This window comes from Myotis myotis, unplaced genomic scaffold (genome assembly GCF_014108235.1).
Source record: "Myotis myotis isolate mMyoMyo1 unplaced genomic scaffold, mMyoMyo1.p scaffold_m19_p_2, whole genome shotgun sequence".
NCBI classification, from domain to species: domain Eukaryota; kingdom Metazoa; phylum Chordata; class Mammalia; order Chiroptera; family Vespertilionidae; genus Myotis; species Myotis myotis.
The window spans coordinates 71,208,226-71,232,110 of record NW_023416324.1 but is presented as its reverse complement, the minus strand read 5'-3'; the positions used below and the strand labels follow the sequence as shown (position 1 = coordinate 71,232,110).

The 23,885-nt window shown below is 38.7% G+C and overlaps 1 protein-coding gene across 7 annotated transcripts in view; it reads right to left on the bottom strand.

The window, feature by feature from the left end:
- The window catches only part of FNBP1L (formin binding protein 1 like), a 113,034-nt gene that overhangs the window by 60,077 nt on the left and 29,072 nt on the right, over positions 1 to 23,885 (bottom strand). The window contains exons 1-2 of one of the 7 annotated variants that reach the window (XM_036351968.1): positions 23,321 to 23,386; positions 668 to 783 (exon numbers count right to left, since the gene is read on the bottom strand). The exons of 1 other annotated variant lie outside the window; for it this stretch is intronic. In XM_036351968.1, the coding sequence (XP_036207861.1) occupies positions 668 to 783; positions 23,321 to 23,371 (167 nt within the window). In that variant the 5' untranslated portion in view covers positions 23,372 to 23,386. Of the gene's footprint in view, positions 1 to 667; positions 784 to 9,786; positions 9,933 to 23,320; positions 23,387 to 23,885 lie in introns of those variants that run through there. 5 more of the 7 variants (XM_036351973.1, XM_036351970.1, XM_036351967.1 and 2 more) reach the window with 5 other exon arrangements.

Sequence of the window (23,885 nt, the reverse complement as noted above, 5' to 3'; positions counted from 1 at the left end):
ACAGAAAGAAACTCAGCTAAGCACATTCAATTTCCAAGTCATAAAAACTTAAAAAAAAATGAGAAACCGAAGAAATCTTCAATGCTTTAGAAAGATTACTAAAGCAAAAAACTACAAAGGAATAAAACTGTAAAGTACAGAATTTATACCAGGAATTTTTCTTTTTACTGGCATTTTGCTTCCTGACTTTAGGATTTTAAGTATCTTTCGGAATGAAGCTACTTATGATTTAATTAAATCGGTAATTAAAACAAGCCAGTTACCTAATTCAATCTACTTCAATGAAAAACAGAATTTAACTTCTAGTATATCACATTTACCTAATACCCAACTATTTTTATTTTGTTTATTTATTTTTTGTTAATCCTCACCTGAGGATATTTTTTCCATTGATTTTTAGAGAGAGTGGAAGTAAGGGAGGGAGTGGGGATGGAAGAGAGAGAGAGAAACATGAATATGAGAGAGACATCAATTGGTTGCCTCCAACACATGCCCCAACTGGGACCGAACATACAACCCAGCGACGTGTCCTTGAACGGGATTCAAATCTGTGACACTTCGGTGAGTGGGCCAACACTCTAACCACTTGAACCACATCAGCCAGGGCACACCCAACTATTTTCACATGTAATTTCACTTCTGAGAATTGAAAAAAATTTTAACTTACCTCAATTGTTTCGCATAGTTCTGTTCAATTTCTATCCTCTCTTTAACAAATTTGGCATATCTTTCCAAGAAGTCAATTCCCCATTGTGTATGCTTGTCTAAGCTGTCGAACTGATCCTAGAAAAGGTAAAAGCACAGTAAAAAGTCTAATTTTATCCACAAATGCTTTAACTAGCTTCTAATATTCATCCAGAGAAGCAAAGAAGTAAAAGAGGGGAAAAAAATCCTAGGCTCTTCTGCGGGTCCGCACCCACCACATCCTTTAAGTCCTACACAGAAATAGGTTCCTCAGCATGAATCATGCTACTTTATGCTAAAGGCCTTTACACATGTGGTTCTCCCTAGCTGCAACACCCTCCCCTAGTCACCTTTTTGCACTTTTATTCCTCTGTTGAGATTCAGTTCAGATACTTTATCCTCCAGAAAATGGCCCTAAACTCACAGATTGGGATAAGTGGCCTTTATCTGGGTCCCAAGGCTCCCTAAAAATTCCTATCTTTTTCATTTGATATACTATATTGAGGGCAAGAACCATGTATTACTCAACTCTGAGTTACCAAGGTATTAGCACCATGGCTTGCCTGGTACCACAGCAGGCACTCAATGAAAACTGGCTGACCAGAATCAAATATTATCTGGGTTCATATTCTGGGCTCTACACTTATCAGATGTCTGACCTTGAGCAAGTTACCAAGGCTGTTTGAACTTTTTCCATCTTAATATGGGAGTCCCATCACCGACCTCAACAGGATTATAGCGATGTCATTAAATGTTCTGAAATGCAATACACACAATACTAATACTGTACGAATAAATCTTACAAGGCTCTTCCAATTCTCAAAAAATATTTCCTTCTACCCGTTGCCTAAGAAACCATCATTTCCTATCCCTTGATAATAATCTCCTAATTAATAACTTGGTGCTATCTCCCTCACCAATAGCTCAAGTCTACAATGCTTATAACAGATTAAAATATCATTTCTACCTATATTCTAGGTTTCTTTCCTAAATTACCCATGGTTTAATCACATTTGTTATTTACATATGAATTTCCAAGTCTTTGCTTTTTATCTCTTTCCCTATCTTATTTCCTTAAATCATTTTAAAATTCCACTGGTAAAAGTAAATACTCTCTAAACAGCAGCGATACAATTTATCTGCCTATTATAGTTTGGTATTACCACTCTAATTCTATTCTTTCATACAATTTTGTCAGTATCATTTGGCTTTCTAAGTAGACTTGAAAATAGCAAGAAGATGCACTGTTCAGTAAACTTAATTTGGAAATGTCTTTCAAATTTAAAAACCCCCAACAAAAAAACAGTGCAAGAAAAAGAATAGTCTGAAGTTGAAATAATCATCCTTCATTTTTCCAAAAAGGTTCAGTTTCTTGCTACCCGTTGCCTAAGAAACCATCATTTCCTATCCCTTAATAACAATCTCCAAATTAATAACTTGATGCTGTCTCCCTCACCCATAGCTCAAGTCTACAATGCTGATAACAAATTAAAATACCATTTTTTTTCTATATTCTAGGTTTCTTTCCTAAATTACCCATGGTTTAATCACATTAGTTATTTACCTATGAACTTCCATATCTTCCTCAGCAAATTTTATATTATACTTCTCTATCTTCTGAAATTTCCAAATTTATTACAACCCTCTCCCCTATCAGTAAAAAATATGAACAAATACTTCTACTATAAGTATACTAGTAGCCCGGTGCATGAAATTCATGCACTTTAAAGGGGATTAATTAGAGAAAATATTTTAAAATTGCTATTTGTACCAAAACCGGTTTGGCTCAGTGGATAGAGCGTCGGCCTGCGGACTGAAAGGTCCCAGGTTCGATTCCGGTCAAGGGCATGTACCTTGGTTGCGGGCACATCCCCAGCGGGGAGTGTGCAGGAGGCGGCTGATCGATGTTTCTCTCTCATCGATGTTTCTAACTCTCTATCTCTCTCCCTTCCTCTCTGTAAAAATTTAATAAAATATATTTTAAAAAAAAATTGCTATTTGCCCTTTCTCTATAATAGAAGTGTTAGAGATTAAAGAAAATTAGTAAAATGTATATGAAAAGCTTCCTCCTCTCAGAGTCTGGGGCACGCCATGGGACCCAGAGTCAAGTCCCTGCCTACCTGCAGCAGCTCAAAATCATGCAAGATCCAAAGACCCAGCCGGCCCCACCCCCATTGAGCGAGATCCAGACCCGGCTGGCCCCACCCTTATCAAGCCCTGCCGGGCGGGGGGGCGGGGGGGGGGGGCGCCGCAGCCTCAGGTCCCCTGACCTGGCGCCAGGCAGGGGGTGCAGTCTCAGGACTCCCGTCAAGCCTCATAGGGTAGGGGGCGCAGCCGCAGGGCCCCCGTCAAGCCCCACAGGGTGCGGGGACACAGCATCAGGTCCCCTGCCAAGCCCTACAGATAGAGGGCACAGCCTCAGGTCCCCTGGTGCACACCGGGCAGGGGCCGCAGCTTCAGGTCCCCCAGCGCACCCTCAGATCCCCGGCCTGTCACTGGGACGGGGTGCGCAGCCTGAGGTCCCCTGTCAAGCCCCACCAGGCAGGGGGTGCAGCCTCAGGTCCCCTGCCCTGGCCCAGCATCACACAGCCTCAGGTTCCTGCTGATTGCTCGTTAAGGCTCGTTACGGGAAATCAGCCTCCACTGTGGCTGCAGCCATCTTGTGTTACGGAAACCCCACGTCCACTGTAGGCCTTGCCATCTTTGTGATGGTGTGCCGGTCAATTTGCATATTCCCGCTTCATTAGATAGGACTAGAGGTCTGGTGCACAACATTCGTGCACTGGGGGGGTAGGGAGGGGCCTCAGCCCGGCTGGCACCCTCTCGCAGTCCAGAACCCCTTGGGGGATGTCCACCTGCCGGGTTATGCCAGAGAGGTGCACATCCCCCAAGGGGTCCTTAGCGCTGCCATGGAGGCGGGAGAGGCTTCCGCCACCACCACTACACTTGCCAGCCATGAGCCTGGCTTTTGGCTGGGCAGCGCTCCCCCTGTGGGAGGGACTGACCACCACAGAGCAGCTCCTGTATTGAGTGTCTGCCCCCTGATGGTCAGTGTGTGTCATAGCAACCAGTCATTCCGCTGTTCAGTCAATTTGCATATTAGGGTTTTATTATATAGGATTTCTAATTTATATACACTGTACTATTAAATTATGAAATTATGAAATCCACAAAAAATGAGGTAAACATTATTTTTAAACTTTATTTTAAACATTATTTTTACTTATTTAACAAACAAAAGCCTCTCGGCCATGACTTTTTAAAATACTAACAACAATTTTAGTGAGAGCAATGACTTGACTATGACTCATTATTTCTAAAATCTTGGTTTAATACTTAAAGGAAAGCAATCCAAAGGCCTTGGCTTTAAACGGTGACATTTAGTTTCTAGTGATTGTCACAGCTGGGAAACAAATGACACTTCACAAAAATAAAAAGAGCTGAGGGAAAAAGTTCACTGCTGACTGCATTTTCCAATTCCTTTATCAACCTTACCCACCAATGTGGAAAGGTCTATGTTAAAATATGCTACTAAATGTCCATGATGTCAGGCTGTGATTTTTACAAACTAATCAGAAAACACTGCATCTTTACATTTTTAATAAATAGTTTCAAACTCCACTAAAACTGACTGTGATATAATGTTATGTGTCAATTTGGCTAGGCCATGCTGCCCAGACACCTGGTCAAATATTATCCTGGGCCCACCCAGCATGGCTCAGCTATGGAACAGGGGTCAAAGTTCGATTCCCGGTCAGGGTGCATGCCCAGGTTCTGGCTCAATCCCCAGTGCGGGGCTTGTGGGAGGCAGCCAATCGATGATTCCCTCTCATCACAGATGTTTCTATCTCTATCTCTCTCTTTTCCTCTCTGAAATAAATTAAATAAATAAATAAAAATATGTTTAAAACATATAAAATATATATATATGTATATATATATATACACACACACACACACACACACTATCCATTTCATTGCCTTACTTATTCCTTCAGTTCTTTTTCCAACACATTCATTCTAACCACAGTTTCTGTGAAATATATCTCCCATTTTATCGTCTCATATTTAAATTTAAGAAAGTTCTTATTTTCTGCATCCTTTAAAATTATTTTTTAAATTTGTAAGGTGTTTAAAGTTATTTTACCATATTCATTTGGGGACACATGAAAAACATTTTAAATTAAAGCTGGTATTTTTTAAGAAAACAACAAAAAAGTTAAAACTGGCATAAAAATAACTATTTATGCATTTAAAATGTTATAATTTTTTCAGAAGTCACTACTTAATATTCAATCCTGTGTTTCTAAATACTTTGACACAGCCTTGCATCCAAATGAAGTCCCAATAAGGTATTTTTGGTATAACACCAAAGGTCACAACTGTTTAAAAAAATACTTTCTTCACTAAAAAGCAGAATAATGACTTTGCTGTCCTAGTTTGGTCTTACTCTATGGCTCTGCTTTGCTGCCAAAGTTTCTCCAACACTTCTGAATACTGAAGTACTGCCAAAGACATTTTTAAGATCTAACACAAATGACTTTTCTCAGTCTTTGATTCATATGGGACTGTAGAAATTTTCTTTGTGTTTAAGTTTCATGGAACCAAGAAATGAATTTACAACTCAGGATCAACAACATCGACCTCCAAAGTAAATTGAGAAATATTTTAAGTTTTAAAAAGTCAACTTATTAATTATTTGCATGTTTTCTCGTGGTTTTGCTTTTTTAAAAGACAGATGCAAACTTGTATATTTAAGAAACTCACTTGCTATCTTAACTTTTAATTAAAACTTTAATTAAATTCTAAATTAAGCTCTTAGTTACTTCAAAATCTATCCAGGTGCTCCTTCCAATATCCTATTGCATATTTTTTTACTTCTCTTCCCATGACATTCTCCTCTACTCTACCACCATTGTCATTAGCAATAACTACAAGGCTTAGAGGGGGCGGGCGGGTAGTTCCCTGCCCTCTTTTGCATTTATAATTTAAATCAATAAGCACCAAATATATGACAAGACAAAAATAATACAACTCTTCAATTTCTCCAAGTATGGTTATAAATGAATACACAAAAGCTCTTAATCAATAGAGCCATGTTTCTTAAAGGCAATGACTTAGCAGGTCATAATAGATTCCACATAAAAAATAAAAAATAACGTAAGAAGATGATGGTGAAACTATGAGAATGTGCCTCTCAAATTTCTAACCACAGGAAGCAGAGCTGACAGGGCTGCAGTTGTTCCCACATAATGACTGAGAAAGGCAGGGATTAAAAGACAGATCTGGTTCAGGGAGTCCAAGGACTCTTCTGACAAGTGAATTTGGCTCAAGGTCTCCCCAAAAGCCTTGCCAAACTCTCCTTAAAATTTCCCTGCAACCTACTCAATCTTCCTTCCTTCCTCCCTCTCTTCCTCCATCAAGGTCAGACCTGGCTTGTGGTCTTACAGCTTTTTCTGCCTCTGGCTCCCTCTCCATTTCCTCTCCCAGGTATTACCTCTAATGAGTACTTGGTTTAATCCCATTTGGGTGGCTATTTCTCAGAGAACCCAAATTAGCAGAGCTGAAACTTCTTTAAATGCAACAAATTCAACTTAAATCTTTGGGAACAACACCCCATCTCTGAAAAATCAAAGGGGTTCTTTTATACCATCCTATACAATAAAAAGGTAATATGCAAATTGACCCTAACAGCAGAAGGACTGGGAATGACTGGTCACTATGACACACACTGACCACCAGGGGGCAGACGCTCAATGCAGGAGCTGCCCCCTGGTGGTCAGTGCGCTCCCACAGGGGGAGCTCTGCTCAGCCACAAGCCAGGCTGATGGCTGCCAATACAGCGGTGGTGGTGGGAGCCACTCCCACCTCTTCAGCAGCACTAAGGATGTCCGACTCCAGTTTAGGCCTGCTCCCCGCTGGCAAGTGGACATCCCCCAAGGGCTCTCGGGCTGCCAGAGGGATGTCTGACTACCAGCTTAGGCCCGATCCCCCGGGGAGCGGGCCTAAGCCAGCAGGTGAACATTCCCCAAGGGGTCCCAGACTGTGAGAGGGCACAGGCCGGGCTGAGGGACCCCCCCCAGCCCCGCCCGAGGGCATTTGTGCACCGGGCCTCTACTGTTTCTAATAAGCCAACAAGCATAATATCACTGAATAAAGAGGGATGATACACAAATTTGAATACAATGTAACTGCTTCCCGTCCTCTACCTTGCTCTTGTGCTCAAAACAGCAACAAGCTAAAAGTCCTTCAGAGAGTAAGATAGGAAATGAACCAACACAAACAAGATCATTTGGGACGTTCTCCCCTCAGTTAAGTGTCACTTAGGTATAATTCTTCACCATCTCTACTTTTGTGCTTTTTTCTGATAGTACAACTAAATAACATTTTCACAAACCTTACACTGTACTTTATGCTATTAAAATTTTTGGATCTCACTTGTCCCACTATCGCAGGGTTTTAATGAATGTGCTAAAAAAAAGGTTTTAAAGTCAAGGTTAGAGTTCTATTGTAGGGTGTGTAAAGCTACCTTTTAATTCATTAAAACTCTAAAATAAAAAGATTAAATTTGCTATTATTCAAAGTCATGTGCTCTTTTGTAAAGTAAAAATTAAAGGGACATATAATTCCAAATATAAAGCTAAAATAAAACAGAGATATTTCTAAACATGGCATTTACTGAAGTTGATTAGTTACATCAACAGATGCCCAAGATTTGTTTCCCCCTTTTTAAAAAATTTTTAACCTGTAGAGTTTTTACTAATCCTTACAATGTCATTTTTAAATTGTAATGAAATACACATAACATAAAATTTACCATCTTAACCATTTTCAAGAGTACAGTTCAGTGACAAGTACATTCATACTGCTGTGTAGCCATAACGACTATCCATCTCCACAATTCTTTTCATCTTGTAAAACTGAAACTTTGTACCCATTAAAAAATAACTCCTCGTGCTCTCCTCCCTTCAGGCCCTGGCAAACACCATTCTACTTTCTGTCTGTAATTTTTACTACACTCATGTATTGTTTGAAGATAGAGGTACATTCTGAGGAATGTGTCATTAGGTGACTTCATCACTGTACAAACATCATAGAGTGCACCTACACAAACTTAGATGATGTAGCCTACTATACTATACACCTAGGCTCTATGGTACAGACTATTGCTCACAGGCTACAAACCTGTACAGCAGTAACTGTGTGAATGCTTCCAGCAATTACAACACAGTGGTAAGCATTATGTATCAAAACATATCTTAAAGTAGAAAATGTACAATAAAAATACAGTGTGAAAGATAAAAAATGGTACACCTGTATAGGGTACTTACCATGAATGGAGCCTGCAGAATTGAGAGTTACTCTGGGTAAGTATATGAGTGATGAGCAAATGTGAAGGCCTAGGACATCCTACATAATAAAAGCCTAATATGCTAAGTGTCCGGTCAGCCATTCAACCAAAGCACAATATGCTAATGATATGCTAAGGCCGCTCAACTGCTCATGATAACGTGCACTGACCACCAGGGGGCAGGCAACCGACCAGTTGACCAGTCGCTATGATGTTCACTGACCACCGGGGGAAGACGCTCCAACCGATAGGTGAGCTTGCTGCTGAGGTCTGGCTGATCGGGACTGAGAGAGATGGACTGGAAACACCCTGGAGCCCTTCCGCGGTCCCTCCCCACTGGCCAACCTTCCACGTCCCTCCCTGACCCCAGTGCACTGGTGGGGTCCGTCGGCCTGGCCTGCACACTCTCACAATCCAGGACCCCTCAGGGGATGTCAGAGAGCTGGTTTCAGCCCAATCCCACAGGCCAGGCCGACGGACCTCACTGGTGCATGAATTCCTGCACCGGGCCTCTAGTAACTTTATAAGCACTGTTCCACAAGCCCTGTCCCTCCTTCCTTTCAACAGGCTCATAAACAGAACACTGAAGCTGTCAACACTGCTCCATGAATAGGGATGTGGGCAGAAGTGAATGGAAATATCGAGGAGAAACTGGCTGGGCAAGGTTTAGATCACACCGTAATAGTGACTGTCAAAGGAGGGAGGGAAGTTAACCTGAAGATCAGTAGGAATAAGAAATCAAGATGGAGACATAGAGGAATACAGGGGATTGTCATGGCAGTTTGGTTTTGGCTATTGCATTTTGGAGCAATGGTCAGATTAAGGAACTTATGTGGTATTCATTTTAAAAAGGGATGGGGTGTTTAACATGAAGAAGATATAGAACTGGGGATTAAATTACTTTGACTTTGGAAAGTTGTTTTTGGTTCCATTGATTCTATCTGGCAGGAAGATCTCTCTCTAGCATTAAATTGATGGTAAAAAATAAAACTTATCTATGCTTCATATCATTATAACACAGAGACAAGCAGGCTCCACACTGTCAGGGAAAGCTTTTACTGAAGTGGTAGTAGCCCTTAATACTTGTTAAGGTGGCTCCTGGGGACCTGTGCCCTTGAACAGGATCTTAGGTCCTCAACTAAGTTTATGGCAGTGTACTCTGAAGACCATCATGCTAGATCTGGAAGGGCTGTGGCACCCTCTGAATATGTAGTGCTGGTGGGACAGGGCTCCTCTGTGCTGAAACAGGTCAGTGGTGATTGGAATATAATCTGTGCACTCAAAATTGAGGTGCTCTGAGAGGAAATCTATTCCCAAATCCCACAAATATTGCTACTGTCAGAGAAAAAAAAGAATTCCTCCTGAACCACATACCCTCCTATTTCTTATAGAAAACTCAGCCAGATGGTGTGGATCAATGGTTAAACATCGACCTATGAACCAGGAAGTCATGGTTCGATTCCCAGTCAGGGTACAGGCCTGGGTTTTGGGCTCATTCCCCAGTAGGGGGCATGCAGGAGGCAGGCGGATCAATTACTCTCACTCATCATTGATATTTCTATCTTTCTCTCTTTCCCTCCCCCTTCCTCTTTCTGAAAAAAAGTTTTTTTTAATTCAGCTCCATTATAATCTTATGGGAAAATCGTTTAAAATGTGCTTCATCATTATGTGGCACATGACTACTCTGAGTGCCTCATATATAAGTGGAATCATACATTAATTCCTTTCTTTTTGTGACTGGGTTAACTTACCATGTCCTCAAGGTCCTTCCATATTATAGCATTTGTCAGAATTTTCTTCCTTTTTAAGGCTGAATAGTATTTCATTGTACATGCATACCAGTGTGCTTATCCATTCATCTGTCAATGGGCATGAGTTGCTTTTACCTCCTGGCTATCGTATATAATAAAAGGGTAATATGCAAATTGAACTTAATGGCCAAATGACTGGGGACAACTGGTCACTATGATGCGCACTGACCACCAGGGGGCAGATGCTCAACCAGGAGCTGCCCCCTGGTGGTCAGTGCGCTTCCACAACGGGAGCGCCGCTCAGCAGCACTAAGGATGTCCACCGTTAGTCAAACATCCCGAGGGTTCCCGGGCTGCCAGAGGGATGTCTGACTGCCAGCTTAGGCCAAATCCCCCCAGGGAGTGGGCTTAAGCCATCAGTCAGACATCCCCCGAGAGGTCCCAAACTGCAAGAGGGTGCAGGCTGGGCTGAGAGACCCCCCAGAGTGCACAAATTTTTGTGCATCGGGCCTCTAGTTGTGAATAATGCTATGGATACAGATGTACAAATACCTCTTCAAAACCCTGCTTTGAATTCTTTTGTTTATATATCAGAAGTTGAGTTGCCAGATCTTACACAATAATTCTATGGTTAATTTTTGAGGAACTGCCATACTGTTTTTTGCAGTGTCTGTACCATTTTATATTCCCACCAACTATGCACAAGGGTTCCAATTTCTCCACATCCTTGTCAACACTTGTTACTTTCTGTTTTTCTTACAGCCACCCCAATGGTCTCACTGTCATTTTGATTTGCATTTCAGTAATGAGTAGCGATCTTGGACATCTTTTCATGTACTTATTGGCCATTTGTATATCTTCTTTGAAGAAATGTCTATGCAAGTCCCTTGCCCACTTCTTTTTTTTTTTTTTTTTTTTAAATATATTTTTATTGATTTTTCACAGAGAGGAAAGGAGAGAGATAGAGAGTTAGAAACATCGATGAGAGAGGAACATCGATCAGCTGCCTCCTGCACATCTCCCACTGGGAGATGTGCCCGCAACCCAGGTACATGCCCTTGACCGGAATCGAACCCGGGACCTTTCAGTCCGCAAGCCGACGCTCTATCCACTGAGCCAAACCGGTTTCGGCCCTTGCCCACTTCTTAATAGGTTGGTTTTTTTTGGTTGAGTTGTGGGAATTATTTATATATTCTGGATGCTACTCCCTATTCAGATATATGACTTGCAAATATTTTCTCCCATTCTGTTGGTTGCATTTTCAATATAGTATAGTGTCCTTTAATTCATAAAAGTTTTAAATTTATTTATTTAAAGTTTATTTTCTTTTGTGGGCTATGCTGTTGGAATCAAATAAAAGAAATCACTGCCAAGTCTAATGCCATGAAACTTTTCCCTTATATTTTCTTCTATGAGTTTTATAACTTTAGCTATTACATTTAGATCTTTGATTTATTGCTACTTTGTTCAAAATCATTTGATCACATATGTGAGGGTTTATTCTGGGTTTTCTGTTGTGTACCATACTGTAACTTTGTTATAAGTTTGACATCAGAAAGAGTGAGTTCTCCAACTATGTTCTTTTTTCAAGATTATTTTTGCTATTCAGTGTCCCTTGGGGAACCATATGAATTTTAGAACTGATTTTTTTCTATTCTGCAAAAAAATCTCATTGGGATTTTAAATTACATTGATTCTGTAGATAACTTTGGGTAGTATGAAGATCTTAACAATATTAAGTCTTTTTCAATCTATGAACATGGATGTCTTTTCCATTTATTTGTGTCCTTTTTTTTTTCAAGTGTTTTGCAGTTTATGATAGATAAGTCTTTCACCTTCCTGGTCATTTATTCAAGTATTTTATTAATTTTGATGCTATTATAAATGGTACTGTTTTCTTAATTTCCTTTCAGATTATTCATTGTTAGTGTATAAAAACCCAATTGATTTTTGCATGCTGATTTTGTACCCTAAGTTTTACTGAATTTATTAGTTCTGAAAGTTTTGTGTGTTTCTTACCTATAAGATTGCATGATCTGCAGAGACAATTTTACTTCTTCTACTTGAGGAAAGACTGAAGAAATAAAACTGAGTCATCACAGTCAAGCTGCTAAATTATTAAAATTAAGTAGTCTGAGCCATGACAAAACAATTCCATTCTTGCTTTAACTAGCCTAAGAAGTTAAACTTTTTAACTTTTCAGTTGTGCCTGTAGATACACAGATACGTAATTCCTACCGATAAACCTCTGATAACCCTTTGAACAACTTAAAAAGAATGTTCATGTAGCCAGACCACCTGACATCCATCATCCGGATCACCTGACATATGACTGATTATCATTTTGAACTAATCCAAGGGCTAACAATGCAGTGCTGATTTCTTCTCAAGAATGTGGCTTTTACCATAAAAAACTTTAAGCTTTCCTTTTTTCTTTGGAACACTCAGGATACTGCCTAGTTGCCTTCCCAATTTGCAAATCCAAAGACGGTTAAATAAATCTTTATCATTTATTTCTAGCCAAAACCTCCTGAATCTTTTGTGCTCAGTAGACACTTTCAGATTTGGGTATATTTCATTTCTTTTCTTGCATAATTGCTCTGGCTAGATAGAGAGAATTTGGATAGAGAAAATTTGCTGAATTCTATGCTGAATAGAAGTGGCAAGAGCAGGCATCCTTATGTAGCTCTTAGAGGAAAAGCTTTCAATCTTTCACCACTGAGTATGATAGCTATGGGTAAGCAGATAAATTTTAAACTGGGTCCTAAAATATAGGTAGAATATAGACACCTACATATAAGAAAGAAGCGCATTCCAGGAAAAAGAAACTACAAATTAAAAGCAGAAAAAGAAATAAGAAAATATTTTCGAATGCTTTGTTAAAATCAGCCAAGATCAAAAAGGACAGCATCACCTAAGTCAGTGGTCGGCAAACCGCAGCTCGCGAGCCACATTCGGCTCTTTGGCCCCTTGAATGTGGCTTTTCCACAAAATACCACGTGCAGGCGCGCACATACAGTGCGACTGAAACTTCGTGGCCCATGTGCAGAAGTTGATTTTTCAGCCTGGGTGAGTCTATTTTGAAGATAACGCTGCGACCCTTTAGTACAGTTCCTCATGTTGTGGTGACCCCCAACCATAAGCGAGTTTATTTTGAAGAAGTGGCTTTAGAAGAAGTGGGGGACGTCGGTCGGTTGGGCGACGGGAGACGCAGCACAGGCAGGCCGCGGGATACACAGCGCGGGGGGAGGCACATGCGATTCATGCATGAGTTGAGTGAGCCAGTCAGTCAGCAGTCTCATTGTGCAGTGGTGAGTGCTAGTCGCGTCCGCAAATCGCGTGCGCGCGGGGGTGACAAAAGTTCCTACTAGAAGGATAAAGTTACCTGTATTTTTCCAACCAGCTGCAAATCCTACAGGTATTTTTGTCATCAATTTAAGAATAGACGAAACAAGTATATAAGACGAATGTGGATGGATGGGAGAGTTGGAAGGGGTCAACCTCAGCTAACGTACCTCAATCAGATTGAGGACGTTTTTAGCAAAGGCCAGCTTAGGAGTACCCTAATTAAGTTAATAACAATGTATCTACCTATATAGTTTAAGTTTAAAAAATTTGGCTCTCAAAAGAAATTTCAATCTTTGTACTGTTGATATTTGGCTCTGTTGACTAATGAGTTTGCTGACCACTGACCTAAGTCCATACTGTTCATTATCTAAAAAGTAACAGAGGTGGCTATAAAAAATAAGTATGTTGCCTAGCCTACGTAGCTCAATGGTTGAGCGGCAACCTATGAACCAGGAGGTCATGGTTCTATTCCTGGTCAGGGAATGTGCCCAGGTTGTAGGCTCAATCCCTGGTGTGGGGTATGCAGAAGGCAGCTAATCAATGATTCTCTCTCATCATCATTAATGTTTCTATCTCTCTCTCCCTCTCCCTTCCTCTCTGAAATCAATAAAAATACATATTTTTAAAAATAAGTATGTTATTATCCAATTCTCTCTATCCTTGTCAATAAATTATGATACATTAAGATATAGAAATCCTTTGTGTTACAAATCTACAAATTCCACTGAACAAGATGTATATTACTAACTAGTGATAAAACCCTGTGGGATGCAAGAGCATGAACTCTTTGCTGTTAGCAAATGCCCTAAGTTCAACAGAGAGGCTATCCTTTTCAAAAGTGGCCACCTTTTTAAGAAAAAAACAAAAAAAATCTGGTTAATTTCTAAAATAATTTCACTATGTGGTTCTTTGATAAGTCACACTTAAGGTTTTTGTTTTGTTTTTTTGCTACAAATTTCTAAAGAACAGATCATGTATAAAGCTTTATATAAAATATTTCCAGAAAGATGACAAATTTTTAAAATATTTATTCCATATACTTCTAAAACAACTAAATTCATAAAAGTTCTCTTTAAATACTCAAATCTAAAGCATAGTTTATGCAGTTCATTTTTTAATTAATTTCTTTTTTTATTGTAAAATATATCAAACCTACAGGAGTGTATGGAATAAATATACACAGTTTCTATTACAAAACTATTTTCTGTATTTATTTCATTTAATGCTAAAATACTCATTTTAGTACCATTATTATTTATTTTGGCATTTACTTCAATTACTATTGAAATGTTAGTTTCAATAACAGTGTTTTAAAGTGTTCAGAATTCGTAACTACTTTTTAAAAATATCAGTAAAACTTGCCCTGGCCAGTGTACTCAGTGGTTAGTGTCAGCCCATGCACCAAAGGCTCACTGGTTTTGATTCCCTGCGCGTGCTCTCTCTCTCCCTCTCTCTCCCTCTCTCTCTCTCTCTCTCTCTCTCTCTCTCTCTCTCTCTCTCTCTCTCTTTAATATCCTCACTCTATTCCAGGAGATATAGTAGCTCTACCTAATACACAGAAACAAATGGAAGCAGCCAAAATGCAGAGAAAAAGAAACATGTCACAAATGAAAAAACAGAAGAAATCTCCAGAGAAAGAACTAAAGGAAATGGAAGCAAGCAAACTACTAGACAGAGTTCAAATCAATGGTTATAAGGTTGCTCAAGGATCTTAATGAGAGCTTCAAGGGACTTAGTGAGAATTTCAAGGATATTAGTGAGAACATCAAAAACATGAAAAAGGACCAGTCAGAAATGAAGGATACACTAAATAAAATGAAGAATAATTTACTGAGAATCAACAGCAAATAATGCTGAGAATCAAATCAGCAATTTGGAATATGAGGCAGTAAAAATCACCCAATCAGAAGAGCAAAAAAGAATCCAAAAATTTTAAGATAGTATAAGGAGTCTCTGGGACAACTTCAAGCATACCAACATTTGCATCATGGGGGTGCCAGAAGGAGAAGAGAAAGAACAACCTATCTGAAGAAATGACAGAAAACTTCCCCTCCCTGGTGAAAGAAATAGACATAAGTTCAAGAAGCACAGGGAGTCTCAAACAAGAGGAACCCAAAGAGGCCCACACCAAGACACATCATAATTAAAATGCCAAAGATTAAAGACAAGAGAGAATCTTAAAAGCAGCAAGAGAAAAGCAGTTAGTTACCTACCAGGGAGTGCCCATATGACTGTCAGATGATTTCCCAACAGAAAATTTGCAGGCCAGAAGGGAGTGGCAAGAAATATTGAAAGCGATGAACAGCAAGTATCTACAACCAATAGCACTCTACCCAGAAAAGCTATCATTTAGAATTGAAGGTCAGATAAAAAGCTTCACAGACAAGAAAAACCTAAAGGAGTTCATCACCACCAAACCAGTACTACATGAAATGTTGAAGGGTATTCTTTAAGAAAAGAAAGAAAAAAATAAAAGATAAAAAATATGAACAAAAAAATGGCAATAAATACATATCTATCAACAACTGAATCTAAAAATCAAAATAATCAAACAAGGAATCTAATGAACAAAATAAACTAATGAATAAAACAGAACCAGAGACATGGAAACATGGAGCAGACTGACAAATCTCGGGGGCCGGGGCGGGGGGGGGGGGGGGGGGGAGGGGGAAGAGATTAACCACAGAACTTACATGCATATATGCATTACCCATGGACATAACAATAAGGTAGTGAAGGCCTGGGGTGGGGCGGGAACCAGGTGTACAATGGGGAGAAAAAGAGGGACATCTGTAATACTCTCAACAATAAAGAGTTTAAAATAAAAAAATAAAATATCCTCGGGTGAGGATTAACAAAATTTTTTTAAAAATCAGTAAAACTAAAGCATTTAAAATATAGACTATATTATAAATATAAAATGAGATATATTAAACGGCAAATACATATTTATAAAATATGAATGTGAACATACATGGTTATTTTAATATAATCTAGCATATGTAATAAAATATTCTAAAATAAACTAAATTGATGGCCATTTAATTACAAAACCTAAAAATAAAATAAAGTTTCATTTGACCTTTCTTGAAAAGTAATAGTCCACTGAAAGACCTAATAGCATCATTTTTATTGTGCATATTCTTATGCAAAATTTTCCAGTATATGCTAATACACTCTCTGTTTGAAGGGACAGCCAGGAGATAACCACAAACTAGGACCATGTACTTTCCTCTGATGCTTTACCCTTCAAGTAATCTCATCTCTTGCAACTTCTGAGAAAATCTTTAGAACAGTCTTCTGTTTTCTTAACAGAGGCTAAAATCTTTTTTACTGATAGAGATCTATAGCTTTTAGTTCAAACCAGCATTTTTGGTTTGGCCTTTATCTCCTTTAGTTTCAGCATGGATAGATGACGGTTCCAACACAGTGACCTATACCATTTTTAGTACTTTTCATGTTTATATTCTACTTATTCAGAAAGTCTATGAATTAAATTATAATTATTCTTGCTATAGAGCTATGCTTTATCAATTTTTCTTCTTTCCCTTGAAAATTATGGAGTTACAGAAGAGTGAACTTTGTTTAGTTTGAAATTCTAATGTAGAATATATAACTAGCTGGGCATATCTCAAGATGCAAATGATTCAGATTTTTTAAATTCCAAAATAAATGCATTATATTAGCAAAAATAGTAATATATCAATACATTAAAATAGCACATGGTACAGCAGACCAAAGATCAATACTGCAATAACAATGCATGAAGAGCATGTTCACTTAATAAAGCATCTATTCAGCTTTTAGTAGACAATAGCTCTTAGTATCTATTTATAATTCTTTGTATCTCCCATCTACCTCAGTATCATTTACTAGCTCTTGATCTCTGGACTTCAGTTTCCACAGCTGTAAAACTGAACATTAAAGTAAGAATATTAAATGAAACTTAAAGAAGTATTCAACACAGTGCTTAACACTGGTGGCTATTATTCATTCACTTAATTAAACAAGTGAACACATGTTGAGCTCAGCACTTGGGATACAATGTGAGTAAAAATATACTTAGTGGGAAGGAGAGTTATTAATCAAATAAAACACAATTTCTCTTTAATTTTATTGGCTAGTACTCTTCTCAGAATAATATTAAATACAGTAATGATAGTTAAGCTTTTAGTGGTCAGATTCGTATATCTGAACCTGAATCAACATACAGGTGTTATGTTTTCACAGCAACGTCAATATATGCTGTATATTAAGAAAATTAAAGGATAATTGTTCTCAGTAGCAGTCCTTTAAAATAATGTGCTCTGAGCACAATTAAAGTGATTTTATTGATCCAAGAAAAATTTGCATATTATCCAAACATATCTGTTGTGTGAAATAAGATACGTTTATGTAAGCTATCTAACATCTTCCTTGTTTAATTCTACAATTTCATGATAGCATCCATATTGATGTTCCCATCATTCCACCTGTCCCTCTCATTTCCCAGTTCTTTGTAATTTTGGGATCCTACTGATTTTTATGTTTGTCTCACATTAGCCTCTCTATTCAGTACTGCTCTGCTTCCCAAATCTTAAACTTGAGCCCACGGTCATTCAGAGGTTACCTAAGGATAAAGCTAGGACTACTACTTTAAGTCTAGTTTTCTTTTTTTTTCTTTTTTTCCAAGTCTAGTTTTCTTTATATTATACTCTTTTGCCCTGGCTCAGAATCTCTCGTCATCTTTCACTGTAGTCCTTGCTACCTACTATCCTGGACCACTTCCTGACACTGTTCCTCTGCCCTCATACCAATAACACAGTATCATTTTCCTGGAGCTGACATTTTTTTATCCTTTGTCCTGAGAACAGAGAACATGATTAGCAAAAAGGAGAATCAAGAACAGAGAGAGTCTTTATGTATATAAATTCACATTTTTAACATAAAAATGACCTAGAACAGTGTTAATAAGCACTGCTTTGCACAGTCTCTCTTTGATTACTTAACTTTCTAACCACCCTGGGCTCATTTTTCTTTTTACTCTAGTCTCTTTCCCTTTCCCGTGTTTTAGGCTCTTGATCAACTCCATGATCACAATTTTAAATATGAAATCTAATCATAGGCCTTTATAGCTAGAAAGGACTTCAAAGATTAGCTTCTCTATTTACAGATGAGAAAACTGAAGCCTAGAGATTAAATTATTTGCCCACAGTAACAGAGCTGAATCAAGTATCCAGATGTCTTAGTTTTTCCTGTTTTGCCCCTTCAAATCAGTCCTCTTAGTTAAGTAAGTGCTCTCAGACTGTACTTATTATTTAGAGAGCAAATGGGCTTCCTGGCTCTAATCTAATCTGAAAAGATATTTAGTTGTTGGTGTATTCATGGGAATAACTCCAAAGAGTGACCTCATACTACGCTTAGCATATAATTATGGTTTAAATACTGAGGTAATTTAGCTATATCTGTATATGCTCTATTATATTTTGGAAGAAGTAGAACTGACACAGACAGAACTTTTGTGGTTCATTTTCAGAAGCACTATTGGAAAACCTTACTATTTAGAATTAAGAAATTATAATTAATGTTGGTATTAAAATAAACTTTTATATGACAGATACAGATTATATATTAATCTAATCAGAAGAGTCTCTAGGATTCAGAGCAAGAATATTCAGCAAATATGTTCATGACAGCTGTTCTTTATTCTTTCTTGTATGCAATATAGTATTGGTGGGATGCACTGGGTAAAAGGGAAATGGTCAAGTAAATGAATTATCTTGTACATTAACATAAACTGGGCACTATTAATAATACACTTTAAATTTACATTGCCTCTCTGTTCTTTCATATTTGGTCTATGTGATTCTTGTTTCAACCTCAGAAACTACCTTGTGAGCAGGTAGGATAGCTGCTACTAGCTATCATTTCCATAAACCATTACTATGCATAGTATTCTGAATGAATAAACAATTTCAGACTTTTTAAGGAACTTCACATTAAGACTGATTCTTTTTTACACCTAAAACACTGGAGTAAATCTTACACTATACATGAAGATGTACTTACAAGTATTATATCCAAGAAATGAAAGGAAGACTATTAAAATTCTTACCTAGACATTTAATGTCTATAAAAAAATAATTTTAAAAAATAATGGTTTACTAATGTGAAATAAATCGTATTAGGATAGTAAAAGGGCCTTTTTTTGTTTGTTTGTGTAGCCTTCCACAATTTATGAGAAGCAGCTGGTAATTAAACCCCAAGATTGTTAACTCCTCTGTTTCAAACAGCCCCTGTTCAAACTGCAAGAGAAGATAAGTTACTCTCAAGGCTACATTCTTGCATACATACTCCTCCTCCCTGCTATTTTTACAATTCAGGGATAATTTGCACCAAGAAGTCTCTAGTTAGTAGAAAAGTTCCCTTCCCCCCTCCTCTTCAAAAAAGCCTCTTTTGAACTCTTCATAACTTTTACTATAAGTGTGTCTTACAGACTTTGGAAAAATACTAATAAGACACCTCCCTTAGACATCTGCCTGGATTGTCTCCTGAAGAACTAAGAAAGACAACCCCCCTGCTGTCTCCTCAATTTCAGCCAAAAAAAATCCTCCTCCCTTCCTTGTCACCTAGCAATAGCAGCCAAGGCTTAAAAAGCACCCCCCAAACCCCCACCCCACCCCACCTCCCCACCCCCCCCCCCCCCACCGCGCTTTTTTTCTCTGCCTTTGTATTGATTAGCAATGCACTGGCCCTTTCCTTTTGGGGAAGGTAAAATAAACTTCCTCTTTCCATCTATCTTTTCTTTTAGTTGTGAATTCTTTCACAGCCCATGTCACAGGCCAAAAACCCTAACACATCACATATTTGGAATAACAAAAGATATACTAGGAGAAAAGTATACACATGGAGGAGTTTTAGCAGCTAAGAAGAGATGGAAAAAGGCAAACCAAAATATTTCAGTGTAACAATGTGTTTTTCTAGATTTATATGCTAATGAATAGCCTGAAATTTTACATATAGACCAATACTTTCCCTTTTTTTTTCTTTTTTCAATGTATTTTCCTGTCTATTTCCAAAAAGGATTGAGAAGAATTACTAACAATTATATCAAATTAGACCATTTATTCATAGCTAGCAAGGAAATATAGTAACGTGCTTAAAAAGTATTATTAAGTGGACAACAGCCTGTTACTTTTTGTTGTATTCCCAGCTCAGAAGTAAAATGTTTTGAACCTCAATTTATCTTGATTTTTTACTATGCCTTCATCTTAGCAAAGGAATATAATTACAAGTTTATAAGTGTGACTTAATAAACTGGTTAAAAATTTTTGACTGCTGTTTTTTCATCCCACAATTAATGGGCCATTAGTTTCCTTAATTTTTCCTCTTAAACATTCTTAAATATTTCAAGTATCCATACTATTCTTTCTAATGATGTTAAAACTAAATGAGTATTGATAAGGCTAATAATAGTGGTAATAAATATTAGGTTTGTGGTATACTTTCACTAAAATATCCAGGGAGTAGGAGAAACTAAGATGGCGGCATAGATAAACACCAGGAAATTGCTGCCTCCCACAACAACTTCAAAAAAACAACATAAAGACAAAACGGACATCATCCAGAACTACAGGAAGGCTGGCTCAGTGGAAATTCTACAACTAGAAGGAAAGAAAAGCACACTGAGAGCCAGAGGAGCTGCGGAAGTAAAGTGCAGAGGTACGGAGTCCTGCGCGCACGGAAAGGGGCTGGCACCTCAGGACGCGGCTGTCTTTTTGAATCGGGAGGGAGTCACAAGCTCCCAACTGCTCTGAACTCCGGTTCCGGGAAGTCTCTGGGGACCCAGGACTCATACGGGGAGAAACTGGACTGTCTGGCAGCAGACAGAACTCGGAACTTGAGGACGGCTTTCCCTCAGAGGTGCTTGCAGCAATTACACAGACACTGAGACGCGTAGCCCCTTAGAGCAGGACTGAGAATCTGCCATAGCAGCTTGCTCCGCCCTTTGATTCCCTGAGACCCCGCCCCACCCAGGTTGCAACAGAGGCTTTTGCATATGAATGCCCTGGCCCTTTGCAACCTGAAAATTACCTAACTGCAGCTGGGCCAGACAGACCCAGAACTTCCAAGAGAAGGCCCAAGGCCCCACAGCAGCTTGCATTGCTTCACAGCTGGGCCTCATCAGGGTACCTCCAAACTCCAAAAAAGGAAGGGGAATCTGCAGTTCTCTTCATAGCTCCTGTGTAACCTCAGGCAGAGGCTAAATTAGCACCTCCTTAGATCCAAGAGCCAGTGTACCCAGTGGTCAGAGGGGGACCATCCAGATTACAACTCCTCAGATCCATAAGGGACACACTCAGGGGGCAGACTCAGTGAGCACCAAAACCCCACTGAAGCAAGTCTTGCCCCAGAAGGGTGTCTTCAGCACAGAAGTTCTCCCACTGCAGACACAGCTGATTCTCACAGCCAATTGGCCTGGAGGTCAATTCCTCCCAGTAATCCTACAATAATCAAGGCATAACTACAATAAGACTGTGCAAAAAAGCCCACAAGGGGGTGCACCAAGAGTGTCCACCTCAGGTAATTGGGGAGGCTGAGCCACTGGGCCCTACAGGACACCTAGCAGACAAAACCACTCTACCAACACAGGGAAGCATAAAAAATGTGGAGACAGAGAAACAGGTCACAAATGACAGAAATTGAGGAAAGCAAACGACTGGATATAGAGTTCAAGGCCACATTTATAAGGTTTTTCAAGAATTTTATGGAAACCGCCGATAAATTTAGTGAGACCCTCGATAAATCTAGTGAGACTCTCGAGGATATGAAAAAGGACCAACTAGAAATTAAGCATACACTGACTGAAATAAAGAATAATATACACTGACTGAAATAAAGAATATAATAATAAAGAATAATATAAAGAATAATATACAACAGCAGACAAGAGGATCCCAAGAATCAAGTCAAAGATTTGAAATACAAAGAAACAAAAAATACCCAACCGAAAAAGAAAAAAGAAAAAAGATTCCAAAAATATGAAGATAGTGTAAGGAGCCTCTGGGACAACTTCAAGCGTACCAACATCCGAATAATAGGGGTACCAGAAGAAGAGAGAGGGCAAGATATTGAAAACCTATTTGAAGAAATAATGACAGAAAACTTCCCCTACCTGGTGAAAGAAATAGACTTACAAGTCCAGGAAGCGCAGCGAACCCCTAACAAAAGGAATCCAAAGAGGACCACACCAAGACACATCATAATTAAAATGCCAAGAGCAAAAGACAAAGAGAGAATCTTAAAAGCAGCAAGAGAAAGACAGTCAGTTACCTACAAGGGAGTACCCATACGACTGTCAGCTGATTTCTCAACAGAAACCATGCAAGCCAGAAGAGAGTGGCAAGAAATATTCAAAGTGATGAATGCCAAGAACCTACAACCAAGATTACTTTATCCAGCAAAGCTATCATTCAGAATAGAAGGTCAGATAAAGAGCTTCACAGGTAAGAAAATGCTAAAGGAGTTCATCACCACCAAACCAGCATTATATGAAATGCTGAAAGGTATCCTTTAAGAAGAGGAAGAAGAAAAAGGAACTCTTACCATTTGTCACAGCATGGATGGAACTGGAGAGCGAATAAATACCACATGATCTCACTCATTTGTGGAATATAATGAACAACATAAACTGATGAACAAGGACTGATCCAGAGACGGAGAGGCATTGATTGGACTGTTGGGCCTTGGAGGGAAGGTAGGGGAGGGTGGGGGTAAGGGGGAAAGATCAACCAAAGGACTTATATGCAAGCATATAGACCTAACCAATGGACACGGACAACGGGGGGGTGAGGGCATGAGCGGGGGGTGGGGGGTAGAGGGTAACGTGGGGATAAGGACACATATGTAATATCTTAATCAATAAAAAATATATTAAAAAAAATATCCAGGGAGTATATCCAACAAAAGAATATCTGAGATTTTTAGCAAAAAAATAATAATAATTAATACACATGGACCTCTGAGGCATATCTAATTGCTTTTATAAAAATTAAGAAGTGCCAGCCCATTCAATACCCAAGTTGCAGGAGGCAACCGATCAATGTTTCTCTCTCTCACTCTTCCTTTAAAAAAATCAATGAAAAGGTATTTTTAGAAAGTAGAAAGAAATTAAGAAGTATATTCTACAATATGGAGAGACACTTACAAAAGGGGAAGTTTCAAGCTGCTTACTGGTTATGCACTTCCATTGCAGCATTTATGTGGAGAGTTTCTATGGTAACAAAAGTAAGATTAATAACATCATACATACACTGAAGGAAGTGATCAGGATTATGAATTTTTTTTCACAGTTCTACCTTAACCATTATTTCCACTTGTGCCAAATGGAAAGAGAGTCTGGAAATTTTATTATGTGGAAACGCTGAAGAGATTTAATAAGTTGCTTCCTTAAGTTAGGTTTCAAAATTAGGCCATTAAAGACCCAACTTGCAGGGCCCTCAAAGGTTATCAGTAAGAAAATATAAAGTATGGAGAAACTTTATACCCATTATCTCATTTAATCTTCAACCACAACCCTACTATATACAGACAAATGGGTTCTCAGATGTTAAATTATTTGAAAGGTACAGAATTAGAAGTCTTTCCAGTTGACACTGCAGGAAAAAGACAAAAGGTACTATTGATGTGTCAAAGTATTCAGACTTAGGTTGGCAAATGCACGAAGCAAGTGGCTACTAGACGTTTATTCATTTCTCCTTGTGAATTGTCCT